Here is a 27969-nt window from a genome sequence, read left to right as displayed (position 1 = left end):
GGCTTGCTGCTCACCTCTATCAGCCCTACTGTGAAATCTCCCTTCTCTAAACTCTGTGGGAGAAATGTCCCACTGCCTGCATGCTCACTCCTGGGAGGAGCAGCCTGGGTACTTGGGGATCCACCCCGCAGCAATAGTTGGCTGGACTTCGCCTGGTCTTTGATTCAAATAGATGAACTAAACCATATCTCAGATAGCTCTCTCTGTCTGTCTGTCTGTCTGGTCTTCTAAAAGTCGGATTTCAGGTGACAGTTCTAGTCCTACAGAGCTCTGGCTACAGAATGTGTTCTGACCTATATTTGAGGTCTCGGATTCACTGAAGCAAGCCTTGCTTTGTTGGGACCATCCTACGTGGGCTTCTACTCCTTGCCACTCCAAGAACTTTAGATAGAACCACCTGCCATAGTGCTTTATCTGTTCTGTCTGTTTCAGTGTTTTGGGAAGACTGCAGGGACTGTGGGGACCCCTGGCATGACCACATAGGATTTTTTTTAAAGGATTTTTTTATTCTTGTGGGAGGCAAATGGATGCAAGACTGACTGTTCCCTCTTATTCTTAAACTGAGAGCATAAGGTTTCTTTTCTCTTTCCAAGGGACAGTATGTTACAACATAATGGCTGCAAATTCCTGTTAAAAACCTATCTCTGTTTAGAAATCAGGCTTGCTCACTTTTCATGTTTTCGGTATGGAATAGGGAGAAAGCTGCCCCTTCTTGCCCCAAATGAGGTCAGAGAATAATGACAGTCTCTCAACCCCTGCCCCTCTTCAGTGACTGTCTCCTGGGAATACACACTAGTCTCGGCTCAGGACTAGGCCAGCCCTCTTGGACATCTCACCACCACCAGCTGTGTGCATGATGCCAATTCTGGGGCACAGGGGCCACAGAGGCCCAGATTCTACCTTCAGGCCAAGAACTGCAGTGGCTGAGATGAGACTAGGCAGTGTTTGTAGCACACTGATTGGAAATTAAGGGTGAGTGAAACCCATTGACTAAAGCTGTCTCTCTTGGATCCTGAATTTTTTATTCCACTGCCAGGAAAAAGGATCTCAGGTGGTCTGACTCCGAGAGGAAGGCAGTTTTGGTCTAGCAGACCCTGAGATGGACATTTATTATTTATCTTGTATGTGGATGAAGCCTGGATTTAAATCAAGCCCTACATCCCTTGGCTCTGGGACCTAGGGGAGGAATCTAGCATTTCTGAGCCTCACTTTGCCTAACTATAAGGTGGGGATAATAACACAAGGTCCAATAATGCAAACTTGTTGTGAGGATGAAATGAGATAATGAAAATCATTCAACATCGTGCTTAGCATACAGCAGGGGCTCAATAATGTTCATCATTTCCCCTTACACTTATATTCTGACATCCCCCAAATCCCCCTTACATGCCAACCTGCAACTTGAGGCGACCTGCCTGAGCAGGCCCTCATCTTTGGCTCTCCCCAGGGTGCTCTGTCTACTGTGAGCACACGGTGTATGTCTGATAGATGAGGGCACTGCTCCCACCCGTGTACCAGGGGTACTCAGAGGAGACACCCACTGGGACAAATAGATGGCCCTTGACTTAGGTGAACCCCCTCCAGTCACCTCATGCAACTTCTCGCAGGCCTGAGGGCCAAACAGTCCCCACTCACAACACAGGTCCAAGAGCAGCAGCTTCCAAGAGCTCTTGCCCTGGCTCTGGGTCAGTCCTGGGGGCCCAGGGCCATAGGGCCACTCACCTTGCTGGAGATGGGCTTAACCACAATGTTCACGTCACAGGTGATCTTTCCCGTGTTGCAAATCTTGAACCGAGCCTTGGCCTGATGGCCCACCAGGACGTTGCAGAAGATGAACTTGTTCTCATCCTCCACAAACAGCCCCCCACTCTCTATGGTCTGCAGGATGCTGTACAGGTTGGTGGTGCTACAGACCTGGTGCTCCTCAAATATCAAGGCGTTGTTGTCAGTCACGAAGGCTGGGGAGTGGAGAGAAGGCTGTGAGATGAAGCCTGAAAGCTCGATTCCTGCTTTCTGTAACTCCTAATCTGGACGTTTAGATTTCAATGAAGAACGATGACAGAGGAGAGGCAAAGGAATTCACACAATGTGGTGTGAGTGATGGGATAAATCCTATCTTCTCTTCCTCTTTTGGATGCTTTTGTTGGTCTCCAGACTCCAACTACCTTTTCCTTCCAATGGTAAACAGGAATAAGATCTGGGGTGAGTGGAGGAAGGAAGGAGGCATCTGGCTCACTTTGGTGCGAGACTGCAGGGTACCTACAGCCAAAGCAAGAGGAGCAGTCTCTGCTTCCTCTGCCAGCTTGCTGGGTTAAAGTTACAGTACGCTCAATCCCTGACTATCATTCTCTGCACATGTGTTACTCACAGGGAGTGGCCTGGCCATGAGCAGGATGCCATGTTCCTGGGTCCTGTGCCATATCCCATCGCACCATGACTCCCAGGTAACACTATTCACCTGAGAATCCTAGACTAAACTCAGCAAGGGTAGGAGTTTCAATCTGCACATCCTCTTCTAGGTCTGCAAGCCCTGTAAGTCTTTAAGGAAAAATATGGCTGAGGACACCAGAGAAAGTAAGGTCCAAAAGGAAGCAGCCTGGCCACATTTGCTAGATATTTGCAAGGGGAGGAGGTTTGTTAGAGAAGAAGGTATTTTAAGGGGTGCTGTCCCATTTGAGAGCCCAGTACCTGGTTGACAAGCTTCAGCCAACAGGGTGTAAGGAATGCCAGCAGGCTGGTCTCTTGGGTCTCGGTCAGAGATGTCAATAGCTATAAACTCCTCACATCTTCCCACGGGGTCAGCCACACAGTCAACGGTGATGACCTGCGTTCCTCCGGAGGGGATGGTGCCAAACCCAGGGTACACGGTGAACATGCCATGGGTGAAGCGAGCCTGCAGGAAAGGGTGGGGGGGCGAGGGGTAGAGGCAGACTGGGGATCAGAGTCTGAGCCCTTTTACCAGAATCCTGAGATGGTGTCAGGAGGGACCGGATGGTGGGGTCTCTCCCCATAGGCTCTCTCTGGGCCCCAGCTCTCCTCTTGGAGGCAGAGAGGGCCTGGGGTTGGGGGTGGTCTTCAGGGACAGGCCCTCTCAGCACTTGTCTCTATGCACAGTCCTTATGAAAATCATATCTGAGTCGGGTTTAAGGGAACAGACATAGTCTGCATAGTACAACACTTACCCAGATGGGAATCTCCCAGCAGAGGGGCACAGGTGGAGTAAGGTTAAGATTATGAACTTTTCAGTCAGATACTCCTTAGTTTGAATCCCAGCCCTGCTGTATATTAACTGTCTGACCTTGGACAAGAGACTTCTCTGAGTGTTAGTTTATCCTGAAAATGAAGCCTTTCTTCTGAGATCACTGGAGGCTTCCAGGGAGAGCATCTGGCACAGAATCAGTGCTCAAACCATGGGCTGTTGTCATGCATTCTTCTGGTCCTTAGAAGCCTCCTTCCTTTCTCCTTCCTCAACCTTATTGAGATATAACTGACATATAACACTATGTAGTTTAAGGTGTACAACATGATGATTTGATACCTGAATATATTGCAAAATGATTGCCACAGTAAGGTCAACACATTCATCACCTCAAATAATTACAATTTTATTTTGTGTGTGATGATCTTTAATGTTAAGATCTACTCTCTTAGCAACTTTCAAGTATATAATGTGGTATTATTAACTTGTCACCATGTTGAATATTAGGTCAATCCCCAAAACTTACTCATTTTATAACTGGAAGTCTGTACCCTTTAACCAACATCTACCCATTTCCCTGATACCTGATCCCCTTGTGAGTACACTGGGTCCAGGATAATCCAGGATAATTTCCCTATTTCAAGGTTATTAATTAATCATATTAACAAAGTTGATCACTAATCATCAGGGAAATGCAAACAAAAACCTCACTGAGGATCTTTTTATACCTTTAGTATCACCAGTCAAAACTTCATTAGAAACTTAACTAAAGCCACACAGACTCTATTTAGCACACGGGTGATAGCTCCTGGCAGCTAATTTATCAGTGTTTTAAATTTTTTAAAGCTTCTTATTTAATAGGTGATTGGTCAGTGAAATGTATAGAGTTTATGAACTTCCCTTCAGTCCTCCATTAACCTCCTATAAATAACAATACAACTTATTACTACTTTTCCCTCTCATATCTCTCCAGATTTATGTCTGATGCAGACAGTATTTGTTGAATAAATTCTGAGCCAGGCACTGTATTTATTACTTTACTGCAGTTAAAATCATTTGATCTAATTAATTAAATATTCTTCATTAAATTATATGAAGCCAATTAAAATTATGAACCCAATTTTATTTTATAAACTGAAAACATGAGTCTGAAAAACATTGAATGAATTTCTAAGATTTCAGAGAAACACTGAAAAAACTGGCACTAAAACTTGAAGTTGGTTAGGCCCAAGGGTTTATAATTGTTTAGGCCAGGGGTCAGCAAATTATGGCCAGAGGCCAAATCTGGTTCACTGCCTATTTTATTAAAACACAGCTCACTGATTTATGACTCTGAAAGATGATCTGAAATAAGGAATATTACAAACTCTAAATCCTTGTTTCCTAAACCTCAATAAAGAATAACCATGTTGAAAATATTTGGCAATTAAAAAAACCCCAAAATAAAAACAACCACCCTGACAAAAAAAAATTTCAATGAGATTATCACCTCATATCTGTCAGAACGGCTATTTTCAAAAAGACAAGAGATAACAAGAGTTGGTGAAGACGAAGAGAAAAAGGAATCTTTGTGCTCTGGTGGTAAGAACATAAGGTGGGGATAAGGAGAAGCTCTGGATAATAAGAATGGTTGGGTATTGCCTCCAAGGAACAAGATCACAGTGAGGTCAAAGAACAGCAGAACTGGTGGACTTGAGCTAGCAAGATGGGAGAAGGGGAAGCGACAGTCAGGGAAAGGGATCTTAGAAATCAAGACTTCAGAAGCACCTCAGTTTCCTGTGATGTGACATCTAGAGCGTGACCCTGAGACTGAATTACCAAGGTGGGAGAGAGAACTAGGTCATTGGAAATGAAAGGTAGGGTATTGGAGAGACTGTTTCACTGAATGGATAGTTGGTGAATAAGGCAACCTCCCCCAAATATATAAAAATATAAATAAATATACATATATTAACAGATAAGTTATAGAAACATATGTAGAAAATTATATATGTTAATTAAGTAGGCTTTTGTTGAAGAGGAAAGTACTTGAAAAGACATAAAAACCAACATGTAGAAAAGTCATTTCAATTCAATCAGTAACTATTGGTGTCCACAGAGTGCAGAGTACCTACTTCCTCTTATATTTGTCTTTAATGCAGATGTGGTGGCTGGAGCTGCAGCAGCTGTCTTGGAAACACGAGGAAAAGTCAAGGGAATTACAAACATCAAAAAGTCTGTAAACCAACTCCAGCAACTGCCTATCTGCTATGTGTTTAGACCACTAATGTTGATTTTCTGTTACTTGTAGCTAAACACAGTCTAATACACAAACCAAGCACCTCCTCCTCTCTGAAGTATTTGATAACTTTTAACAGCTATCAGGAACAGCAGGCCTTCATTCCTCCATCTTTCTGGAGCCTCTCCCTCCATACACATCTCAGTTATAATATTCACCATGTTGCCTGTCAATTGCTTATTCACTCTTTGCTTTTTATAGGCATTTAAAATATTTCTTCCACATCCATTTAGAACCATATCAGACAGTGTTATAACCTTTGCTTTAATTGATAAACAAAAGTTAGAAAACTCAAGAGGAAAAGGAAAGTTTATTGAATTTGCCCATATAATTGCTTGCCATGTTTTTCCTTCCTTCTTGATGTTCCATGATTCCTTCTTTTATTATTTATTTTCTGTTTAGAGAACTACCTTCAGCTATTCTTTTAGGACAGATCGTTGGTCCTCCATTTGAGAGTTTTGATTTTCCATTCATTTCTGAGGGATATTTGTGCTGGATATAAGATTCTGGGTTCACAGTTATTTTCTTTTTGCATTTGCAAAATGTTGTGCCATTTCCTTTTGGCCACTTTGGTTTTTTATTAGAAATCTGCTGTCATTCACACAGTTTCCTCCCTGTACATAAGGAGTCAGTCTTCTCCCACTGACTTCAAGGATCTTTGTCTTTAGTTTTTAGAAGTTTGACTATTATCTCTGTTGGTATGGATTTCTTTAGGCTGGTCCTGTTTGAGGCCCAGACTCTTGAATATGTAGCTTTAAATCTTTTGCCAAATTTGGTAAGTTTTCAGCCATTATTTCTTTGAGTACCTTTTCAGCCCCACTCTATTTCTTGGCTCTTTCTGGAACTCTGATGACAGGGTTATTAGATTTTTTGTTATCATTCCACAGGTCCCTGAGGGTCTGTTAGCTTTTTCCCATTGGACTAAACAGACTTTCAGTAGACTCAAAACAGAGTCTATTTTCTCTCTTGTCTAGATTTGGCACTCTAAGACATCTACGATTGGACATCTCTTATAAAGATGTTGACATTCTAATCCTTGGAACCTGTTAATATATTACCTTACATGGCAAGGGGACTTTGGTGATATGACTGAATTAAGAACCTTGGGATGGGGATATTACCCTGTATTATCCTGGGTCCAGTGTAATAACAAGGGTCCTTAGAAATGTAAGAAGCAGGCAGAAAAGAGTTAGAAAGAGATGTGACTATGGACAAGGTTAAAATAATGTGACGTGAGAAAGACCCAATCCCCCATTGCTGGTTTTGAAGATGGAGGAAGGAATCATGAACCAAGGAATGCAGGTGTCTTCTAGAAATGTCAAAAAGGTAAGGAAATGGAATCTCCCCTAAAGTTTCTAGAAAAGAATGCAAGTATCTTGCCAATACCTTGACTTTAACCCATTGGTACTTGTGTCAGAATTCTGACCTACAAAACTACAGAAGATAAAAAATTTGTATTGCTTTAAGCCACTAAGTTTGAGGTAATATGTTATGGGAGCAATAGGAAACATACAGAGGAATTTCTGTTGTTCTGCCTTCAAGTTTACTGATTCTTTCCTTTGTTTCCTCCATTCTGTTGTTCAACCCATCCACTGAGTTTTAAATTTTGGTTATTTGTTCAATTCCAAAATTTCCATTTGGTTCTTCTTTATATTTTCTTTCTTTGCTGAGACTTATTATTTATTTACTTATTTCAAGCATATTTGTAATTGCTTCTTGAAGCACTTTTATGTTGGCTGCTTTAACGTCTCTGTCAGATAATTCTAACATTTAGGTCAACTTAGCATCGGCGTCTATTGCTTGTTTATTTTCATTTAGTTTGAGATCTTCCTGGTTCTTGTTATCATGAGTAATTTTCAGTTGAAACCTGGACATTTTGGTTATTACAAGACTCTGGATCTTATTTAACTTCTATTTGAGCAGGCTTTCTCTGACACCACTCTGGCAGGGGAAGGAGGAGTACTGCCTATTGCCAGGTGGGGGAGGTAGTCCAGATTCCCCACTTGGACTTCTTATTACTGCCAGGCAAGGGTGGGTGTTCCAGTTCTCCACTAGTCCTCAGCTGATACCTCCCAGGTGGGGATGGGTAAGAGAGTCTCGTTACTGTTCTGCTGATGCCATGGGGTAGGAGGTTCACTGAGGAGAATGGGAAGGACATCTCATTACCACTGGACTGAGGTGGAAGTCAAGACTCCCTATGTGGTGTCTCCATTGACAACAGTGGAGAAGGTGGTGGGTAATGAGAGTCTGGCTTCCTACTGAGTGTTCTCAGACATACTCTGGCAGGGGGTTGGGGGACCTCATTACAGCCTAGATGGGTGGAGGTCTAGGCTCCCCACTGGCCTTTGCTTACAGGAGTGGGGAGGACCACAGATTTCTCTGTCATGTTTGACTGTCATATTACAATTTTTATCTGAAAGTTTTATGTCTTGCAAGACTACCTTTTTCCTGGTCCTTTGGCTAGTGGGAGTAGGTATTTATTGGGGCTTTTTTGTTCTGTGCTTGTTGATGTTTCTGAATTGCTGGCTCCTTGAGTACATGGTCTGGGATATATGAAGCAAAAAGAAATCTCGGGGAACTCACCACCGGGATGTCCACTGGGTCCCAAGGACCCTTGCTGGTCTGATTTTTTTCTCTCCATTTTTTAGTCTTCTATGTTTACTTTATACATAATGTCCATGGTTTTTAGTTGTACTTAGTTGGAGGAATGAGGTAAAGTATAACTACTTCATCTTCCCAGAAGCAAAAGCCTTCAAATCTCCTTTTATTAAAGCCAATCTGAATGGGCTTCTGTTTTGCATCAACAAATGATTCTTGATTAAAATACTTATGAAGAGTAGAAACTGATTTTAAAGCAGTGAGGAGCCAATGAAGGTTTTAAAGCAAAACAGGATATCCGAATTAAGTTATAACTCCTTCTTTTAAGATGAACGTGACATTTCATTATAACTACTATTCCTGCCACAGTAGGAAGATTCAAAATTCAAATCCTGCTATCCTAGGCAGGTATTTGTTGCAAGAACTAGTTGGGAGTTGGCCTTACAGGTTTTCTGTGGATAAGGAAAAGGGTGCTCACCTGGTTTGTGATGTTTATGTCTTTCTGAACAGAGTCAGGGAACTTGGTTGCTTTGGAAGGGCCAGTCCTGTAGAAGCTGTCGCTTTCTCGGGATCTTGCATGTCTAACATGGCTGACTCTGATCAAAGAAGCAAGAGTACACCCTCAGGTTGGGGTGGTCATTAACACCACCTGTCTGTCTGTTTGCAAGGTCCCTTCTCCTAGGAATGGGGGAAAGGTCTTACCTTGCCCAAGAGGGCATTGGGGTAGCATAGCTTATTTATCATCAGCCGAACTCATTTAACAACTCTGAGAAAACTACAGAAATTGTACTTGTTAAATATGATTCATAAGGACATTAAAAACTGCTGCAAGAAAACAATAATTTTAAATGTTTACTTCAGTCCACTGGAAAGCTGTGAGTGGAAACTGCAGACACCAAGTCTTTTATCTAATATTACTTAAAACGTGCAATGACAAATAGATTTAATTCTGTCCCTTTTCTTCACACTTAGAGTCATGGTGTTTGTAAGTCTTAGTTTAAGCAACAGCACAAACATAGGTTTTGGAGCTGTTCACTCTACTTGAAGGTAGTTTACCCAATAATTAGTTTAGAGGCCAGCTCACATGAAGTATTCAAATGTATTTGAGGTACAATTTTAAACTTACAAGATTTTTATATATTCATTTGCCTAATAACCAGAACAACTGACATTCAACCCCCCTTTGAGTATTTTGCATGAATCTCTACATGTTAAAATGAAAAAATTAATTAAAATGTAAAACAATGTAAAGCAAAACAAAGTTATATTATAACATCTATAAACACTATTAAATTATAAAATAAATGATAAAAATTAGGTTGAAATTAAATTTGGAGGGAGGAGGCTTTAGACAGTTTAATAAAAAATGTCTTAGTATGTTCAAATTTTGCCAAAATGGAAGAGGATATCCACAAAACAATGACAAAACAACTCCAAACAATGTAAAGCTGTATGTCTGATTTAAAGCAATTAATTAGAAAGCCAATCTGAATAATTCATTATTTAGAAAGTCATTTCATTAGAAAGTCAGGACAAAGTACCTGGGAATTGGTAAACCCATCCTTCATTTGCCAAAAAAGAACATGACAATCAAAAGCTAGAAGCATTCAAAAAGGTAAACTGTTTTGGGTAATTGATTGAAAGATGCCTTTTGAAGAATACAGAATTTTACCATTGGAACAATTATTAAGTTAGGTGTCATGATAAAGTGTCTTCATGGGGAAAAGGCAAAAACAGTCCCAGAAGAGGGAAGGCATTACCATGTTTTATCTGGTCCAAATTTCCAGGGTACCCTTTGCCATCCCCAGCATGAAGCACAATTTTATTTCTTTTGATGTAGCTTGCTGTTACAGTAGACCCTTGACATTCTACAGAACCACACAGATGGGATAATGCCTTAGTGGTCATTACTACAGCACACTAGAAACACCAAGAAAATAGACACAATCCCAAGCAGAAGGCTTTACATTTGTTCAATTAAAACGTATCATATATTTGACAGCAGTTAGAAAGCATGAGAAATTTGGGTTCAGAACTAAGATCTTCCATAATCTTGGATGGGCCATTTTAAAACCTTAGTAACTTCACCCACAAAAGGAGATTGGGTGAATTTAGATAAAATATATGAGAGCTTATTGTAGGATATAAAGCACTAGTTGGTTAACCAGGGAATGGAATGAGTTAAATAAATACTTGTCTTACACTTTCTTTTGATGAAGGGCGCTCTCGCCTGTCAGCCTGTAAAGGTTGTACTTGAAATCGATTACACCTTGATTTTCTATGGTGAAGGAGGAGCTTTTACGAGTGCCACAGATCAAAGCCCCAAAGTTGATGATGGAAGAGGGGCTGATGTTGTATTTGGAGAACACTGCATTCACGGAAAACTTAATGGGGATGCTGGCAATGATTTCACCTCCCTCTGAGACACTGGGCTCAATAATCTAGAAAGGGAAGAAGGATTGGGAAGATGTCAGCCACCAGCACAGTTCCAGAATTCCCAAGACTGTCTACTTCATTCCCTATTTTTATCACTGACATGAAGCCAGTTTCTTTATTTCATTCTCTTTATATTACTGCATCAACAATATTGGTAAATGCTAACATAAAACTTACTATGTACCAGCCATGGGTCAACAGAGACCAACTTCACCTACTTCACCTCCCATTTTCTCCTTCCCACTCTTCTTTTGCACTTGATGACTGAACTCAGCTTCCCTGTCTCTGTTCTGGTCTCTTCCAAAGACCAGGGGCCACATTTCCTCTCAGGCTCTCAGTTTCTGATGCCTTTGCACCCCTCCCACTGGACCTACCCATGCCTGTAGTTGGGGACCACACCCTGGTGTATCCTCTCTTGTTGCCACCAGGCCACCCCCTCCCCATCCCCGCCACATGTACTCTTCTTTTCAACATGAGTCCCACAATCCTGCCACCAGGTGCGTCCTCCCTTTGAACTCTCTTACCTGACAGCGCAGAACTGGCTGGTGCTCAACCTTCACTTCCTTTCTTGCACGAAAGAATACCTGGACATTTGTGGGCTTTTCCATTGCGGTCAGCAAGCCCTTCTTGGGTTGGACTGAGATCATGGAACTCATATTGACTGCTGAGATCCCTAAGGAGTCTACGGAGAAGCTGAAAAACAAGAATAAAAAGTCAGTTTTACAAAAAAGGACTCATGGACATACAAAATAAACTATGCTTACCAAAGGGGAAAGGGAAGGGAGGGATAAATTAGGTATTTGGGATTAACAGATATACTCTACTATATATACAATAAACAACAAGGACCTACTGTATAGCACAGGAAACTCTGTTCAATTTTTTGTAATAAGATAATGGAAAAGAACCTGAAAAAATATATGTATATGTGTATGTATGTATATATGTGTGTGTGTATGTATATAACTGAATCGCTTTGCTGTTCACTTGAAACTAACATTGTAAATCAACTACACTTCAATAAAAAATAAAATTTAAGAAAAAAGTCAGTTTTAGCCATTATCTATGGAACCCAAGATACTAGAGAGGAGACTCCAAACTGTTAAATATCTGCTATGTCCTCAGCCCTATATAATCACTATGCCTAGCAGTGTTCACTGTGCTTCATACTCTGTGATCTTCCCTCTTTAGCCAGGACTGACCAGGCCAGGGATTGATGCCTGAGGCAAAGACAGCCCGTGGTTAAGAGGTGTCCTGGCAGGAGATCTCTGTCCAACAGGGACATGTGATGCTGGATAAGAATCAACTAAATTACTCCATTTCTCCCTCTCCCTGTCTCTCTCTCCCTATCTCCCTCTCTCACTTTGTCCCCCTCCCTCCTTGCTCTGAGACTGAACGCAGTATGCATAGAGGGAACAGGGATGCAGAAGCCAGGGGCTCTAAGGAAGGAGAGAAGAGGGGTGCAGAAGTCAAGCAACAGAGGTGCTCAGAAAGGGAGGCCACAGCCCTGTGCAGGTGAGGTGACATGCCACAGAGAAAAGTTGACTCATGAGATGGCAGGGGGACTAGAGCTGGAGCAAAGAACTCAAGATGAGGCCAAATACCTGGAGTTGCCATGGGGACCCAAATGTCACCCCCATGCTCCAGGAGATCTGGCCCTTTCATTGCTGTATGCATGGTGCCTGTGCTTCCTCATTGCCCTGCACATCCATTCAATGAAACTTGATCACATGTTCCAACCCAAGGGAGACTCTGGCCCATGCATCCTAAAAGAGCAGAGCTAAAGCCCTGTCATAATTTAAAACAAAACCCATGACGGACAAGATTCCATTCAGCACTAATTTCAAAGTGACCGTGGCTTTCCTAGGCTTGTTCAGCTTTAATTGATATTTATTTCTTTATTTCTTTACTTCAATTTATGGTTTTAAAATATGGGAGTATTGAGGTGGGACCTCTCTAATTTCAGCATTTCTTGAACTGAAATGAAACTATCATGGATATACTGAATTCCTTCCAAGTCTGCGAGCAGGGGATGTCCCTTTATCATTCTTCTGGGGAAAGGAAAGGATGATCTTTCATAAAATCGACTGGCCATGGGTGCTAGTGACCCCCTCCTTCCCTGTCCCCAGTGCCACCCTTTCCTCTCAGAGGAATTTCCCTTATTTAGTTTTTCATTTTTCTTTTTTGGTGGAGGGTAATGTGCTCTACCACTGAGCTATATACCCTCCCGCTAGTGTTTCATTTTTAATCTCAAGGACGAGCACAAGCTAGAGCTCTATTCCACCTGGCTGCCACTTAGAATCTATAAAATAGTGATTCTTAAAATTAAAAAAGAAAACTGGAAAACCCCTTCTTTGCATGAAATCCTATGTAGAACACCAACTTATGAAACAGAGGAGGTGGAAGGAGGGCAGGACAGCTAGAGGTCAGATCCCTCATCTCCAGTCTCCCCCTCTACTCCCAAGACCTTCCCTCACCCCACTATCTCCTCTTCTCAAACTCCCCCTTAGGTTCTGCTCCCACTCCCAGGCCCCTGTGGCTCCAGGTGCATTCAGGGGACCCTTTGGAGGCCCTGTAAAGTCAATGAGCAGTTGGAATTCTACTCATTTGAAGCCAAGAGAGGCTAAAAGCAGAGATGGTTCTTATGATTTCCTTGATCGATTTTGTTTTTTTAATCTCCCAGGCAACTCTCCTCTACACTGTGAATGACCACCTGCCGATAATTTTCAGTTTACCTGAACATGATCTCGTATTTCCCACGGTTCTTCAGTTGCAGGGGCTGCTTCACCTCCTCCAAGACCCTCACAATCCCAAAATCGAGGCCTCCTTCAGCTCCTGCAGAAGCCAGGGGCCGGGGTGGGGAGGGTGAGTACACATGGGAGTGACAAGCAGGGGGACTTTCTGCTGAAGTTCACATGGAACATCCATGGTGACAAGTTAACAGCACATATTTTCTGAAAACACTGTGGCTAGAAAAATCTCTTGTAATTGAGTCTTAGCAAACAAACACAGACACTGCTCTTATATCCAACTCAAGAGGGTGGTTCCCTCTGGCTTCCATCCTGGGACCACTGTACTTCTTTTCTTAGGTAATGTTTCCCATTACCTAAAACTTCTAGTATTTAAAAAAAAACTTTTATCAAGTGTATAACATACAGAGTTGAGATATAACATAAATTTGTGCTGTTATACTTCATGTAACATTATAAGCATCTTCCCACATAATTAAAAACTCCCCATAAATGTGATTTTAATGGCTGCATAATATACCATGATGTAGCTATTTCATGATATATAGTATTATTCCTACAACAATAATATTCCATTATCGATAGACATTTAGGGTATTGCTAATCTTTCATTATTATACATAATGCTGTAATAGATGTTATCATACATAAGACTAATGACCTCTAGGCAAATACATAGCTTTAACATTCTCAAGCCTTGCTAAGTCAGCAGAATAATGCTCTGTCCACAAGCCCTGTCCATGTCCTAATTTCTGGATTATGTGAGTTTACATGCAAAGGGAAATTAAAGTATCAGGTGGACTCAAGATTGCTTATCATCTGACTTTAAAATAAGGGTGATTATCCTGGATTCTCTGGGTGGGCCCCAAGTAATCACAAAGGTCCTGAAAAGCAGAAGAAGGAGACAGAGGTGGGAGAACCAGAGAGATGGTAGTGTGGGAAAGATGTGACCCAACACAGCTGATGCTGAAGATGGAGGATGGGGGTCGCATACCATGGCACATACCATGAGCCAAGGAATGTGCATGGCTTCTAGAAGGTGGAAAAGGCAAGGAAATGGATTCTCCCCAGAACCTTGGGAAAGGAGTGTATCCTTGCTCACACCTTAATTTTAGACCAGTGAGATCCATTTTGGATTTCTGACCTCCAGAACTGTAAGATAAGAAATGTGTATTGTTTTGAGCCACAGAGTTTGCGGTAATTTGTTAGGGCAGCAATAGAAAAGGAATACAGGCAGGCTGATAAGAACTCACTCTCAGATGACAGTTCAGAAAAGAGCTCTGCAGACTTTATACTTTGACCATCTCTTGTCTCCAGCACTCTCACTATTTATTTAAATTCCACCTCTCTCTCCCACCACCACAGGTCTTTTCTCTACACAGGAAATACATGGCCCTGAAAGACATAACTTCTAAACACCCTTTCCTTGAAGGTGTCAACAGACCTTTGGGGAAGGTGATGTCCAAGGCAACGTCATAGGACTCAGCAAAGACCAGGATGTTTTCGATCTGAACAACACCAACAAGATTGTCCACATCTAAAACCTGTCCGGGCAAGAGAAACTCTTCAGTAAAAGCAAGACCAAGGAGGTGCTTGGAGCCTGAACTGTGTGACGTGCAGGGGGAGTCACAAAGAAGTGGAGATGGTAAGGGATACTTTTGAAATGGATTTAGCTTTTGCTTTCACTGAGCATTTGGCAGGATGAGTGTTCTTCACAATACCCTTTGGGGAATGCCGGTGTTGACAGTCAGTATGAGGACGGGGAGAAGGGACTGCATTTTTCCATCTTGTCCACGTACTGGGTTTCAATAATGTGCATGATTGTCACTATATTACTGAAGTTTGGGTTGTGAGTATACATTGCAGGGAAGTGTTCTTTGAACTTTTAAATCAAATAAACAGAAGAGCATTTTTCTGACAGCTGAAAGGAAAAACTTTTACATTCTAAATTATCCTTGCTTTACTCATTTTATAAATCTGAATTGTTCTGTTCTTTGGTTCTGATTTGACCTGTGTAAAAGTGCTAGATTTTTCATATAAAATGAATGTTTAGTGTTCCTCTTTTGGAAATTTCAGTTTTTTTTTTAACGTGAACATCATTACTATTAAAGCTGGAAATGTTTAAAAAAAAAAAAAGGCAAGACTCCTAGTCTCAAGCTGCTCACTGCACACCACTCCCCACCCCAACACAGTGGTTGTCCCTGGTGGTAATACCTCCATTACTGTCCTGAGGAGCATCTGAACCCACCAGTGTCAGCTATCAGCTGGATCCAACTGTTGACTCCTGAGACTAACCATGGGGCAATAAAGGGTCTGTTTGTTAGGGAAAAGAGCACTTGCGGGCAGTGGGTGTGGCTCTCCTGCATCTGCCTGGAGGCTACCCACCTCTCTGTTGAAACCTCAAGTTGAAAAACTAAGCCACCAGCTCCCCACTGCATGTGCTTCGGGTGGCAAGAGGCAATTTGTAGCTGTCACCAAACTCAAGTTTTAATTCAGAGTTTCTATCTTTTCTTTCATCAAGCATTTTATCAATGTTCCACAGAGCAAATTGGACTGACTTGAGTTTATCTCCTTTCTTTTGAAGTTCAGCCTCTGACAGAGATGATAAGAAGGGCAGGCAGCAGAAGAGAAAAATGAGACAAAGAACTTGGACTATCAGTCCCAGGATTTATATAGGATTCTTCTACTGATACCAAGGACCCAGAACACTCTATTTCCTTTGTTTCCTCATTAGATGGTGGAGGTGGGGGGTTAGGGGGTGGGGGATTAAATTTTGTAATTGAGGAAAATAGGAAGGCCAATTTAAGAGGTAAAAAAATAAAATAGAGCTCACCAGAGCACTTTTCAAAGGGACCAGAAAGCAAGGCATTTCCTCATGTAGATGGTGAAGGAATATAACCTGGGGAAGGGAAACCTTAGACCACTTTGGGAGCTTGGGAGACCCACTCTACCTGCTTTGGCTGGAACATACAGGAATGTGACGTCAACTGTTAAATTACAGAAACTTTTCCATATTAGTTGATAAAGAGATGTCACGATGACACTTGGGACCCCTCCAAGTGTTCCCTTGCTGCTTGCCTCCTGCACCCCCACCATGGGAAACCCTGGACTCCCCATGATTCAGTAACTAACGGACGAAGCTGGCACATCTGGGACCCTACACCAGCTATGTGGCCTGGATTCATTGTGCAGAGATCCGTGTTGTGTAGAAACCAGTGTTGAAAATGCTGACTATCACCTCTGGGATTCATACACATTTGTGGATTGGATGAATCTATCAATATCTGTCTTCAGCTATCTGAAGGGCTGTCATGGATAGGTGATAAGACAGATTAATTAGATGCAGTGACTGGCCCCAAAAGGTAGAAACAGGATCAATGTGTGTAAATTACAGGGAGAAATCTGAGCTCAACCCCAGGAAGAAGTGATAGTCAGACATGTTCGAAGGACAGATGAGGCTACTTGGAAATGCTTGTGAAGTTTTCTGTCCCTGGAAGTATTTGAAGAGACGCTTGGGTGACTTCTTAATTGTTGCAGAATCAATTCAAACATCAAAAGTTAGTGACATTCATTCATTCATTCAACAGATTCTACTGAGTGCTCTACATCCAGGCCTGTGCTAGACACTGGGGATATGATGGGGCAGTGGGTTGAATGGTGGCCCCTGAAAGGTATAACCATGTCTTAAACCTTGGAACCTGTGAATATGACTTTATTTGGAAAAAGAGTCCTTGCAGATGTGATTAAGTTAAAGATCTGCAGATGAGATCATCCTGGGTTATCCAGGTGGGCCCTAGATCCAAGGGAAGTATCCTTATAAGAGACAGAAGAGAAGACACAGACAGAGGCAGAGGCTGTGTGAAGATTGAAGCAGAGATTTGAGTGATGTGGCCACAAGCCAAGAAACACCTGGAGCCACTAGAAGCTGAAAGAGGCAGGAAGAATTATCCTCTGGAGCCTCCAGAGACAGCTTGGCCCTGTAGACACCTTGATTTTGAACTTCTGACCTCCAGAACTGTAGGAGAATAAATGTCTGTTATTTTAAACCACTCGTTTTGTGGTCATTCATTTTGGCAGCCATCTGGAAGTAATACAGATGAGGAGCAAGTGAGGTGAGATCTTGCCTCACTGGTGTTAACGTAAGGAGTAAATTGAAACAGGATGATGTCTGAATACAGTAGGTGCCCTGAAGGATGGGAGACAGGGTGAGTGACCACAAATAATGAGATTTCCTCAGTGGGTGATTAGAAGAACCCAGTTGAGGCAATGTTGTACAGCAGACTCTCAGGCAGGAGCCAACTCCCCACAGAGCATAGGGACAACATTCCTGGCTGCAAGACCAGGGTTCCAAGGCAGATAAAACTTGATGCAGATATAGAGGTAGGTAGGTACTCAGAAGCAGGTGAGGACCCTGGGCTTTATTCTTATTGCAATGGGAAGACTGTCTCGTGCATTAGGAAAGGGTGACCTGTTTTGACTGACATTGTAAAGATCCCTCTAGACACTTGGAGGGAGAGGGAAGACAGAAGCTAGTTAGGGAGCCTCTATGGAGTCTGAGTGAGAGATGATGCAGGTGGCCTGGATGATGGTGGCAGCGGCAGTGTAGACAGAGAAGTGGATGGGCAGAAGATGCAGTGGGAGATAGAACTGACAAGACTTGTTGGAGGACTGGGTTGGAGGGGAGGCCATAAGAAAAAGAGGGGGATCAAGGATGATTCCTAGGTATCTGTTGGGAGCAACTGGGTGGAGGGTGACGTTTACTAAGTTAGGACTCGAGGGGTAGCTGGGTTTGGGGGTCTGAAATCAGAAATTTAGTGCTTACAAGGAATAATAACAGCATTCATTCATTCATTGATTCACTCATTCACTCTGCATTGACTGAGTGCTCTGTTTCTGGCATGGGAAATCAGCCATGAACAGGACTGCCTTTATGGAGCTTAGAGTTGTATGCGGAGCAGAATATTGTGAGTTGGGGGCTGTCCAGCAGGTATCAGATGGGAGTGTGTAATAAAGAGAGCTGGCTTATTATATGTATGTCTGTGTGTGTATCTCTATGTGTATGTGTGTGTGTGTGAGGGAATCCAATGTGTACACATTTTGATGACTGAGTCTGAAGATGGAGGAAGCCTCACCTCTAACCGAATCGCCTTCTTGATGTTGATGGCTTTGGAGGGTTGGAAGTGCACTTGCAGGCTCTGCTCAGCCTTGGGGGGTATGATCCCCTGCATCACGGACACGGTGAAGTCTTCACCCAGGTGCTCCAAGCTGGTGATCCGCCAGGCCACAGGCAGTAGGGTAACATTGCGGAGAAGAACCACCTTGGATTCTTTTCTGCAGAGAACAAAGGAAATCAATTCCATATAATTTTGATTTAGTATGGCAGGTCAGGAAAAAGCCCTTCTGGTTATTTCCATTACTGCTAGTTCACTGATCAGTATTTATCAGGGAATGGGGCCTAGTGGTTATGACCAAGGAATGCAGGACACATATATCAACATTCTCTCCTAGGACCTCAGAAATAAATAGTCTCTATTTAGAATAATACAATTTCAGTGAACGAATATGTAAGTTCTAGGTGTGGTCTAGTGTTCTCTGTTTGTCCTCTAATTTCTAGAGCCAAGATTCTTAACCTTTTAGGGTGATGGACTGAAAATCTGGAAAAAGCTAGTCCTTCAGAGAAAAACATAAATACGCAGACTTTGGTAGTTGATTCTAGGGGATCCTAGACCCTGCTGACGTCTATTCATTGAGCCCAAGTTGACAACCAGTGAACTCATAAGGTTACTATCCATCCTGATTTACACAGGACCAGAAGTTTCCCAGAATCCAGAATTTTCAATACTAAAACCAGGTCAGTCCCAAGCAACTCAGGATGAACTGGTCACATTAGAACTAAATTTCTTTAAATTTCATTCCAGTCCTGGTATCATTCAGAACTCTGACCTGTGCAGCAAGAGCCGGTCAAAATGCAATTGTTTGGGGTCCAGCTCCAGTTCTGGGCGGACCCCCTGGCAGCTTAACTTGAAGACAGCTGGCTCTGGGTTCTCCTTGATGCAGCAGACAATGCTGTCTTCAAAGACACCAACCGCAGTGGGGTAGGCCCACACATTCAGCATCTAACAGAAGAATCAAAACAAAGTATATTTATATCAAGGACATAAAGGCCTCAAATTTCCTAAGAAGGTCTTGCCCTAATGGACTTGTTTCCACATGACTGTACCTGCTGCTCATTGGGTTTCAGCACCATGGTGATGGGCTCCAAGAAGTAGGTGTTTGCTTTGACATCATTCTGAAAACAGAAGAACACTTCCACGACCATTGGGGAACTGTTCAGGATTGTCAGGGTCTCCATGTTGCCTGGAAACAAGGATGACTTATACCTGGAAATGAACAAAAATTAGGGATGTGGATGTGAGGACTGACTAAGAATTCAGGTGCAAAAGGAGACTGTGAGGTGCAAAGGAATTTCAAAGGATAATGTGGTTACATAGAGGCCATGGCATGGTGGCCAGGAACACAGGCTTTGTTGCGAAGATTTGCAGCTGTGACGTGACCTAAATTCCCCCAAGCCTTGGTCTCCTCATCTCTAAGATGGGATGATAATGTCTCTTAGGATTTCTATGAGTATTATATGAAATAGTGCAGCTAATGCCCTTAGGACATCTGCAGATATCAAGTGCCCAATAAATGGTACTTATTACTGTTGCAAAGATTTCTAACTGAGAAATATGCATCTCTATGCTTTCCATGGCTTATACCTCCAGGAGAGATGATCATTTGAGTAACTTTTAATTTCATGTCTGTCTTAGACATGACCTCATTGATTGCCTTCTACACTTGCACAGGATATTACTGTTCCGACATGGATTCCTTTGGCACTGTTCACTGTTGCAAGGCTGTTTCTGTTCCCTAGTACCTTAGGGAGAGATCCACAGAGTCGAGCACTGGAAGAATTGGAAGCTGCTCAGTTAATGGTACCAAACAGAAAAGGAACCACAGAAGGCACAAGAAATATCAATGAACACACACATCATTGGAGATCAAAGCACAGGTCAAGGAAGCAGGACACTAGAGTACCCACTGGTACCCAGACCCATCTGAAAAGCCCTCTGGACAGGGTATGATGCAGGAAGGAAGGAGAGGGAACGGCAGAGACTAAGTCAGAATCAGAGACACAGAGCACTCTGTGTGTAACTGCCAGAGGGGTGGCGTAATCACCACCACCCAGCACTGTGCTAAAAGGTCCATGTGCATGATCCAGTTCAGTCTTCAGAAAACTGTGTAGTAGGTGCTACAGTTTTCCCACTTTGCAGATAAAGACATTGAGGATCAGCAAGACTTAAAAGAATAGATGGATGATACTTGTTTTGGGATCACAAATTGCCCTCCTGGATCACTGCTGTCTGGCCCCACATCCTGGTTAATTCCAGTGATGCCTGGAACAGATGCCTTTCTTAATGGCCATCATTTCCACGATTCCCAGGCTGCTCTGTACATCATGTCCATCAACCTGACCCACACTCCTCCTCCCTCCTAAGCCCTTCTTTCCATTGGGCCTGGAAGATCCTCTCCATCAACAGTAAACCCTCTTCACCTTAATTTTCTAGTCCAGCATCTTGGAAATAAACTGGAGGTTATAAAGGGAATGGAGAACAAAGTTGGCTCATTAGTTCCACCAAGTAAGCATAGACACAGAGACTCTCTACTTAAGACAATAAATCTAGCTTGAATGAAGACATGGTTGAGACCTTGGTTCTAGTTTTGGTCTCACCTCTCTGCCTATACAAAACACAATTTATATATAACTAAAAAAATTAGTGTCACTAAATATTTATGATCATCAACCTTATCCAGGCCCTAAGTTCTGCCTGATAAATCTTAGTCTATTTCTCTAATATTCTTCCTCTTCCACTTTGTGCAGAACCTTCTCCATTCTCTCAACATTTTACACTTCCTCCCACTTTCTTCACTGTTAGGGATGACCTCCCATCATTCATCATGGAGAAAAGAGAGCTGTATGGAACCTCCTCACCATTTCAGTGAAGTCTATAAGCTTCCCTGCACCTGAATGCATCTCACCTTCTTCCGTCCGTGTCAGATGAAAGTCCCTCTTCCTGGCAAAGACCAGCATCCCCAGTCCCATTGTGTTGTCTCAGGGAGCTACACCACCAATGGCCCTTACTTTCTCCAGAAATTCTAACTTCTTCCTCCCTACTTCCCCTTGACATCTGAACATCGTAAAAACAACAGTGTACAAAAAACCTCCTCTGTACTCCATGTCTCCCTCCCATCCTCGACAACCTCCATCTCCCTTCAGAGCCAAGCTTTTCCAAAGAGCTATCTCCACACTCTACCTCCATTCTCACCTCCCACAGACTCCTCAACTCACTTTATTTGGGCTTCATCTTCAGAAATCCTCCCCAAAGGGCTCTTGCCAAGGCTCCTCTGACTTTCATGTTACTGAACTTTGTGGATGCTGATGTCCTCATCTTTCTGCCCTCTCTGTCACAGTCAACGTAGCTGACCATGCCCCCTTCTCATAGCTCCATGACACCACCTTTTCTTGGTTTCCACCAATAGCTCTTTTGTTGGTTTCTCCTCTTCTGAGTGGTAGAGCTCTTTGGAGTTCCAGTCATGGTTCTTCTATCCTTACTGAGTACTCTCATCTTAGGTGATCTCATCCACACTCATGATTTTTGTTGTCTTGAAGACAGACTCTCCTCTGAGAATCAAAACTATGCAGAGTAGTCCCTGCTTTATGTGGCTACTGCTATATCTCTCAAGCTTCTCAAACTTAACACATCCCAAAGTGAACTCTTGATCCTACCTTTTCCCTCCCAAAATGCATTCTTCTTCCAGGCTTCCCCATCTAGGAAAATGGCTGCTCCATTCACTTGAGTGCTTAGCAGAAACTTGGAGCACAAGAACCCTTTGTCCTGATTTGTGGTTCAGGGCTAACTGAGGCAATGTTAGTAAAAGCTATGGCTACACAGGTACCCTGCTTGTGCTATTCATGAGTCCAACTCAGGCGTCTGAAATCTGCTTTGAAATAATGGAAAGCTTACTTATCTCTTGATTTTCCACAAAGCAGTGGACCGAAGTAAAACCTCTCCATGCTGACAATATACTTCTTAAAGATGACCTCGTTCGCATTCATATCCATCTTCCGCTGAGGGAATACCACTCTGGACATGGGGGAGGAAGAGGGGAAGAGACGCTGTCTGAATGGAAGTTCAATGCCACCACTTGATGTTTACATGAACTCAATACTCCCTGTTCAGCAAAGGGTCCAGGTGTCCAGAGATAGAATGACTCTTAATTTGAGGACATTTATTCAGCCTTTATTCCCGTGTCCTTCCTTCCCCTCCTCTGAGTAAAGAGAGAAGTGTGAACTTGAGAAGAATGATTCCCAGTGGTGTCTGTCATAGTGAGGGCTGATGATAGAGCTGAGTTTCCTGTTTCAGCCCAGCTAGAAAAATTCCTGAGAAATCCTATGGAAAACAAGTTCTCATGGATATTAACCAGTTATTGAGTTCTCTGTCCAATGTGGCCCCTTGGTGAGAACTGCCAAAAAGCTCCTCTTGGTGGACAAGCTACAAAAGGTCCCCCTACCTTGCTCAGCCAGGTGCCTTTATGTGGTACAAGGATTCAGTAGCTCAGAAAAAAACTCCAGCCCATAGAGATTCACACATATATCGATATTATGGGGTAAAAAGTCCTATAGTAAATATAAAATGAGTAAGCTTGCCCAATAGTTAAATAAGCAAACTAACTTGCCAGAGGAAGACGTTTTCCCCCTCTTCACACCTACTAGCATTCTCTTTATCTCATTCTCATGGTACCATGTCATTCCTGTGTCTTAGTCAATGGCCAAGACTTTGGAGCCTGATACAAGAGGGCCTGGGATGCTGTCCCAGTTCTCCATTTGTATTAAGAGCCACCTTGTTCAAAGTACCATGGGGGAAAACTGCAGTATCTATCAAGCTTTCCTTTTAAAGTAAAATACACTTACTTTGGGTCTTGGCAGATGTATGGGTAAGTGCAGACACCTCGGCAGTAAAGCTGATACTGGCGGCGAGTTCCCAGGATCTCAAAGTTAAACGTTTGGTCAAAGATGTTGAGATCATTAGAAGAGAAGTGTACTCTCAATGTCACCTCACCGTTGGCGGGCACGATCCACCGGAAATGATTTAGCCTGCAAATAACCACACAGCCTTTTAAAGCAAGAATGTTTCCTTTGGGCCAAGAGAAAACTACATTGGGGCCTGGGAGAATTCCTGTCCTGCTGAGGTTCTGCATGGCAGTCCATAGAGCCTCCCAGCCAGGCTGGCTCTGTGCCCATCTAGTGCTGTGACAGCCACACCCTCCATCTGGAGCTTCAGCCTCCCCTCCCTGGGCTGCTTGGAGGCCCACCTGATGAGTTTTTCCTGGGAATGCTGCCCAGAGAAGTTGTTCTGCTCTATGTCCAACAGGGGAGCAATGGTTCTAGAAGTTCCTCCAGAAGGGCCCTTTCTGTTGAAGGCCATGCGACGTTTCTCCTTCTGAGTCTCGCGGGTCTGATCCACTTTTTCTTTCAGTTTCTGTTTGCTTGACTTAGATGAGGTGGTCTGCTCCTCCTGGCCCTTAATTAAAATGAGCACAGGGTCCTGTTTCCTTCTTTATCTTTTTAATTTGGACTCTGCTCAACTAAGGCCTGCCCCCTGATACTATGGCCTCAGATGCTGATTTCCTACTTACTTATTAAACTGAAGCTTGGGGCTCTCTGTTACCGAACTGAGAGGATGGCAGGGCCTACAGGTGATTTTATTTGCTGCTGATTTTATTTACTCCTTGCTGACTTGCATGGTTTATGGGAAGGAGGCTGTCTAGAGAGATTCAAATTTTAGGCCACCATTCTTCTCTGGGAATAAAAAGCCCCTCTATAAATGTTAATATCGATACCTTCTATATATTACTGGTAAAATCTATTTTTCTTTATGACTTATTCTATTCATTGTATATATAACATATATGTTCCACTTTAACTTGATTTCATTTTGATTGCTTTATTTTCAATCCAGGTGGAATTAACTTTACTGCATTGTGTCAAAAGAGGAGATAAAAATGACTTTACCCAAAATATCTAATCTTCCTCTCATAATTTCTTTAATAATCTGTCCTTTCTTTAGTGGTGTGTGTTCCCTTAACTTGTGTCTGTTGATTCTTGTATTCTTATGTGCTGTGTGCATTACCTTAGTTTCACAATGCAGTCTAATACCTTTTTTAAAGAGCCAGCCTTACTTATTTTTTCTTGCAGATGAGCTTCAGAGTAACTCAACAAGTTCCCTAAATCATCCTACGGAGACTCAAAAGGTTGGAAGGTACGACTCAGGCACTTTCAGTCTCCTCTTGAGGGAGGAGGAAGAGTCAGACCCCGGGAAGGTGCAGCTTGGAAAGGCTCAGGCAGGATTACTGATGAGAGGGGGGAAACACTTGGTGAGCATGAAACCCAGCACTGGCTCAATTTTTGGCCAAGTGGAGGGAGATCTCCTCTCCTCGCCTGTCTGAAGTCCTGCCAAGGTCTGGAGGACAAACTGCTTTCTTTACCTTTGAGGAGCCTGTGGTGGTTGAAACATCTCCATCTGCTTCTGCCTCTTTCTTCTCCTCCATCAGGGAGAGCTCTTCGGATGGTGGAGTTACAAACACAAAATGCTTCAGGATTTCTGTCATGGCCAAAGGCAGCCGCTTCACAGGGTAGGAAACGATGGAGAATAAGGCAGGCGGTGGGATGGGCAGTCCAGAGGAACCCAGACCCAAGAGGTCAAGGATCTAAAGGAAAAGCCCGAGATGAGTTTCCTGTACGGAGGGTGGGCTACCCCTACCTGCCTCCCTGAGTGAGTACAGGGTGGTCAGACCCTCCCAGCTTCCTCCCAACATTCTTGGGAGATGCCCTGCAATAGGCATGTGTCATGGACAGCTTGTGAAAGGTCTTTGACACAGCTCTGCAGGACTTTCCAGACCTCTGGGCCCTCAGACCCAGCTGGGGCTCTTGCTGTGGGCTGCATGCTCTCTCTCTTAACACGACCCTTGTCACTTCACTGTGACTGTTTGTCTGTTTCTGCAACTGTACTATAAAGACCATTAGGACAGGAACCAGGGCAATACAGAACAGGGCTAGCACACAGTAGGCATTCAAAAAAAATCTCTGTTTAAAGAGATCAGCTGTTAAAGTTCTGATGTCTATAGTATAAAACTGTTTCATCCATTTTCAGATCCCCTATTAATTTTTCTTTTATCTTTAAGTATTCTTTCTGAAAGTGAAAGAAAGTTAGGTTCGGAGCAGGTCAAATACAACAAAATAAAAAAAGAAGCAAAGGTTCTAGGAATGGGGTAAAAGATGGGAATGAAGAGAGAAGTAAAAAAGAAACTTGAGGGAGAGACAATTTATCCCTTCCCCAGTCTCCTCTGATTTACAATGAACATGCTTTCTCCTGAGCTGATGGCTTGAAAATTTAGGAGCAACTTCCTTCTCAGCTTGTAAAATCCTCAGAATAAGGATGCTATCCCTAGATTAATTGCTGTCATCACAACAATTAGCCCACTTGAGTGCCCATTCTATGGACCAAACGGCCGGGGCCTAGCAAGTAACTATCTTCATGTAATCCTGTGTTTCTAATTCTGTGAGTCAGGCAGCTGAAGATATATCCTGACTAATATGTAAATAGAGTTAACTCCCAGGATTTAGAATGTCTGTGAGGAAAAGGAGGAATAATTTGTACCATTTATTAAATTACTAGACATGGGGAGTTCTTTCAGCAACAGGCTAACCTATGGCCTGGAATGTGGAGAGGATAAAACAAGGCAAGAAGATCATCCTGGCTATAGTCCTGGAACATAAAACAAGATGAGTATAAAACAAGATATTTTTGAAAAAGAAAATAACAATGATTTCTTCCCAAAGGCTGACCTGAGGCAGAACTGTAAAATGATAGGGGTTGGTGCTGTGTGACCTCAGCTATCATCTGCCCCTTCCTGTCCCACCCTGGACCACTCAGGCCAGACTCAAGGTGAGGCTCCATCACAACAAAATCCGCCCTCTTGAGGAGTTAGCCCTATCCTCTCCTCAACTCTTACCTGCCAGGCTCTGTTCTCTACCTTCTAAAGTTGCATCTAGTTTCTAACAAAAACTAAACCAGAGGTGGGCAAACTGTGGTCCCCTGGTCAGATCTGGCCAGCTACCTGCTTTTCTAAATCAGGCTGTATTGGAAAGAGTCATGCCCATTCATTTATATATAATTGGGGGTTGGGACAGAGATTGTGTGACAGGCAGCTTAAAATATTCATTTTCTGGTGTTTTACAGAAAAAAGTTTTTCCCTGAACAAAAGGCTCTAATGACCATCCCCTCCAAACCACTGCCAGAAGGGCTTCTAGATATGCAATACTTTTGTTTCTAGGAACAAAAAGCTATCTGGTAGTATAATTTCTGTCACTATGGGAAGCTTGTAGGAAAGAAATTTTAGAGTAGTTGAGTGCTTGCTTCACCCCAGAGTACACCTGCCTTGCCAGCCCATAACACAGTGTTGTCAGTATTAAAAATCAACCACACAGGTGGCTTTTAAATCGGATTAGATGTATAATTTTGATGTGTGGAACTTTCTCTGGATTTTCACCACACAGAAAAAGGTTTTTATAGCTATTATCATCTTATATCCAAGGGAGCATCAGAGATGAACGGAATTAAGGGGATAAGGATTTATGTTGAAACACCTTTCCAACGATTAGCACTTTATCGCTATCTGGCGACCTGATGGGTTGGTTACATCTCCATCCTGGAGAAGAGTCTGTACCTGATCCGCTCTGGGAAGCTTGTCACTCTCCAGCACCTGCTTCCAGCTCAAGCCTTCGAAGTTGGGCGTCTGGATATTTATGAACGGCACACCCAGATCCTTCTTCCCTTCGTGGTCCTCCTCCTCGCCCTCTCCCGTGTCGCTGCGCTCTTCCAGTGCTCGGAGCTTCTCCAGCCGCTCCCTCTCCGCGCGCTCCCGCTCCAGGCGCTCCCGCTCTGCGCGCTCCCTCTCCCGGTCCTTGCGGCCTCTGCGCCCACCTGAGGGAACCTGGCGCTGGTCAGTTCCATCCCCATCGTGGCCCAAGTCCTCAGCCCCAGCGTGAGGCTGCTGAACTCCTTGCTTCCGGTCCCAGTACATGAGGATGTTCTGGATATCCTTGAAAGTCAACTCATAGGTCTTAAACTTCTGGGCCATTTGCTTCTCAGTGTCCTTTGGGAGGTCCCCTTCACTGTCCTCTTGTTCCTGGGCAAGAGGAAACCCAAGCGTGTTGCTATCTGCCAGTAGGTTCCTCCTCTTCTTGTTCAATTCTTCCTTCTCCACCGCTGCCTGCTCCCTAACAGACACTTCTCTTTCTATTGTGTCTGACTTGACTTCTAGTTTGGACAAAGTATGTGTCTAGAAGGCAAAACACATAAAATATTCTTAAAACAGATCTTTAAGGGAGAGCAAATCACATAAGGAAGAGCAACAGGGCATTTTGTTTTGTAAGAGGGCATCATAGGATTCCAGGCACCTCTTACATACACTAGGGCTGTGCCTAAGAATCACCGTGGGGGCCTGTCTCCAAATAGCCTCCCTGTGGTCCTTCCCTGTCATAGAGCTGGCTGGGGTCTAGCACTATGCCTTTTTGTAAAAGGTGCAGAGCAAATCTGATGTGCACT

General features: G+C 43.2%; 1 protein-coding gene across 1 annotated transcript in view; it reads right to left on the bottom strand.

The window, feature by feature from the left end:
- HYDIN (HYDIN axonemal central pair apparatus protein) overlaps nucleotides 1-27969 on the bottom strand; it is a 478970-nt gene that overhangs the window by 41860 nt on the left and 409141 nt on the right. Inside the window, exons 53-67 of the mRNA XM_072967685.1 lie at nucleotides 27089-27703; nucleotides 24848-25069; nucleotides 23675-23883; nucleotides 23274-23456; nucleotides 22327-22446; nucleotides 19482-19641; nucleotides 19205-19377; nucleotides 18394-18592; nucleotides 14706-14805; nucleotides 13247-13346; nucleotides 11036-11204; nucleotides 10278-10516; nucleotides 8554-8671; nucleotides 2689-2893; nucleotides 1723-1958 (exon numbers count right to left, since the gene is read on the bottom strand). Of these exons, the coding sequence (XP_072823786.1) occupies nucleotides 1723-1958; nucleotides 2689-2893; nucleotides 8554-8671; nucleotides 10278-10516; nucleotides 11036-11204; nucleotides 13247-13346; nucleotides 14706-14805; nucleotides 18394-18592; nucleotides 19205-19377; nucleotides 19482-19641; nucleotides 22327-22446; nucleotides 23274-23456; nucleotides 23675-23883; nucleotides 24848-25069; nucleotides 27089-27703 (3048 nt within the window). The remainder of the gene's footprint in view (nucleotides 1-1722; nucleotides 1959-2688; nucleotides 2894-8553; nucleotides 8672-10277; nucleotides 10517-11035; nucleotides 11205-13246; nucleotides 13347-14705; nucleotides 14806-18393; nucleotides 18593-19204; nucleotides 19378-19481; nucleotides 19642-22326; nucleotides 22447-23273; nucleotides 23457-23674; nucleotides 23884-24847; nucleotides 25070-27088; nucleotides 27704-27969) is intronic.

Source organism: Vicugna pacos, chromosome 9 (assembly GCF_048564905.1).
Source record: "Vicugna pacos chromosome 9, VicPac4, whole genome shotgun sequence".
In the NCBI taxonomy this organism is placed as follows: domain Eukaryota; kingdom Metazoa; phylum Chordata; class Mammalia; order Artiodactyla; family Camelidae; genus Vicugna; species Vicugna pacos.
This window is presented reverse-complemented; position numbering and strand designations above follow the sequence as displayed.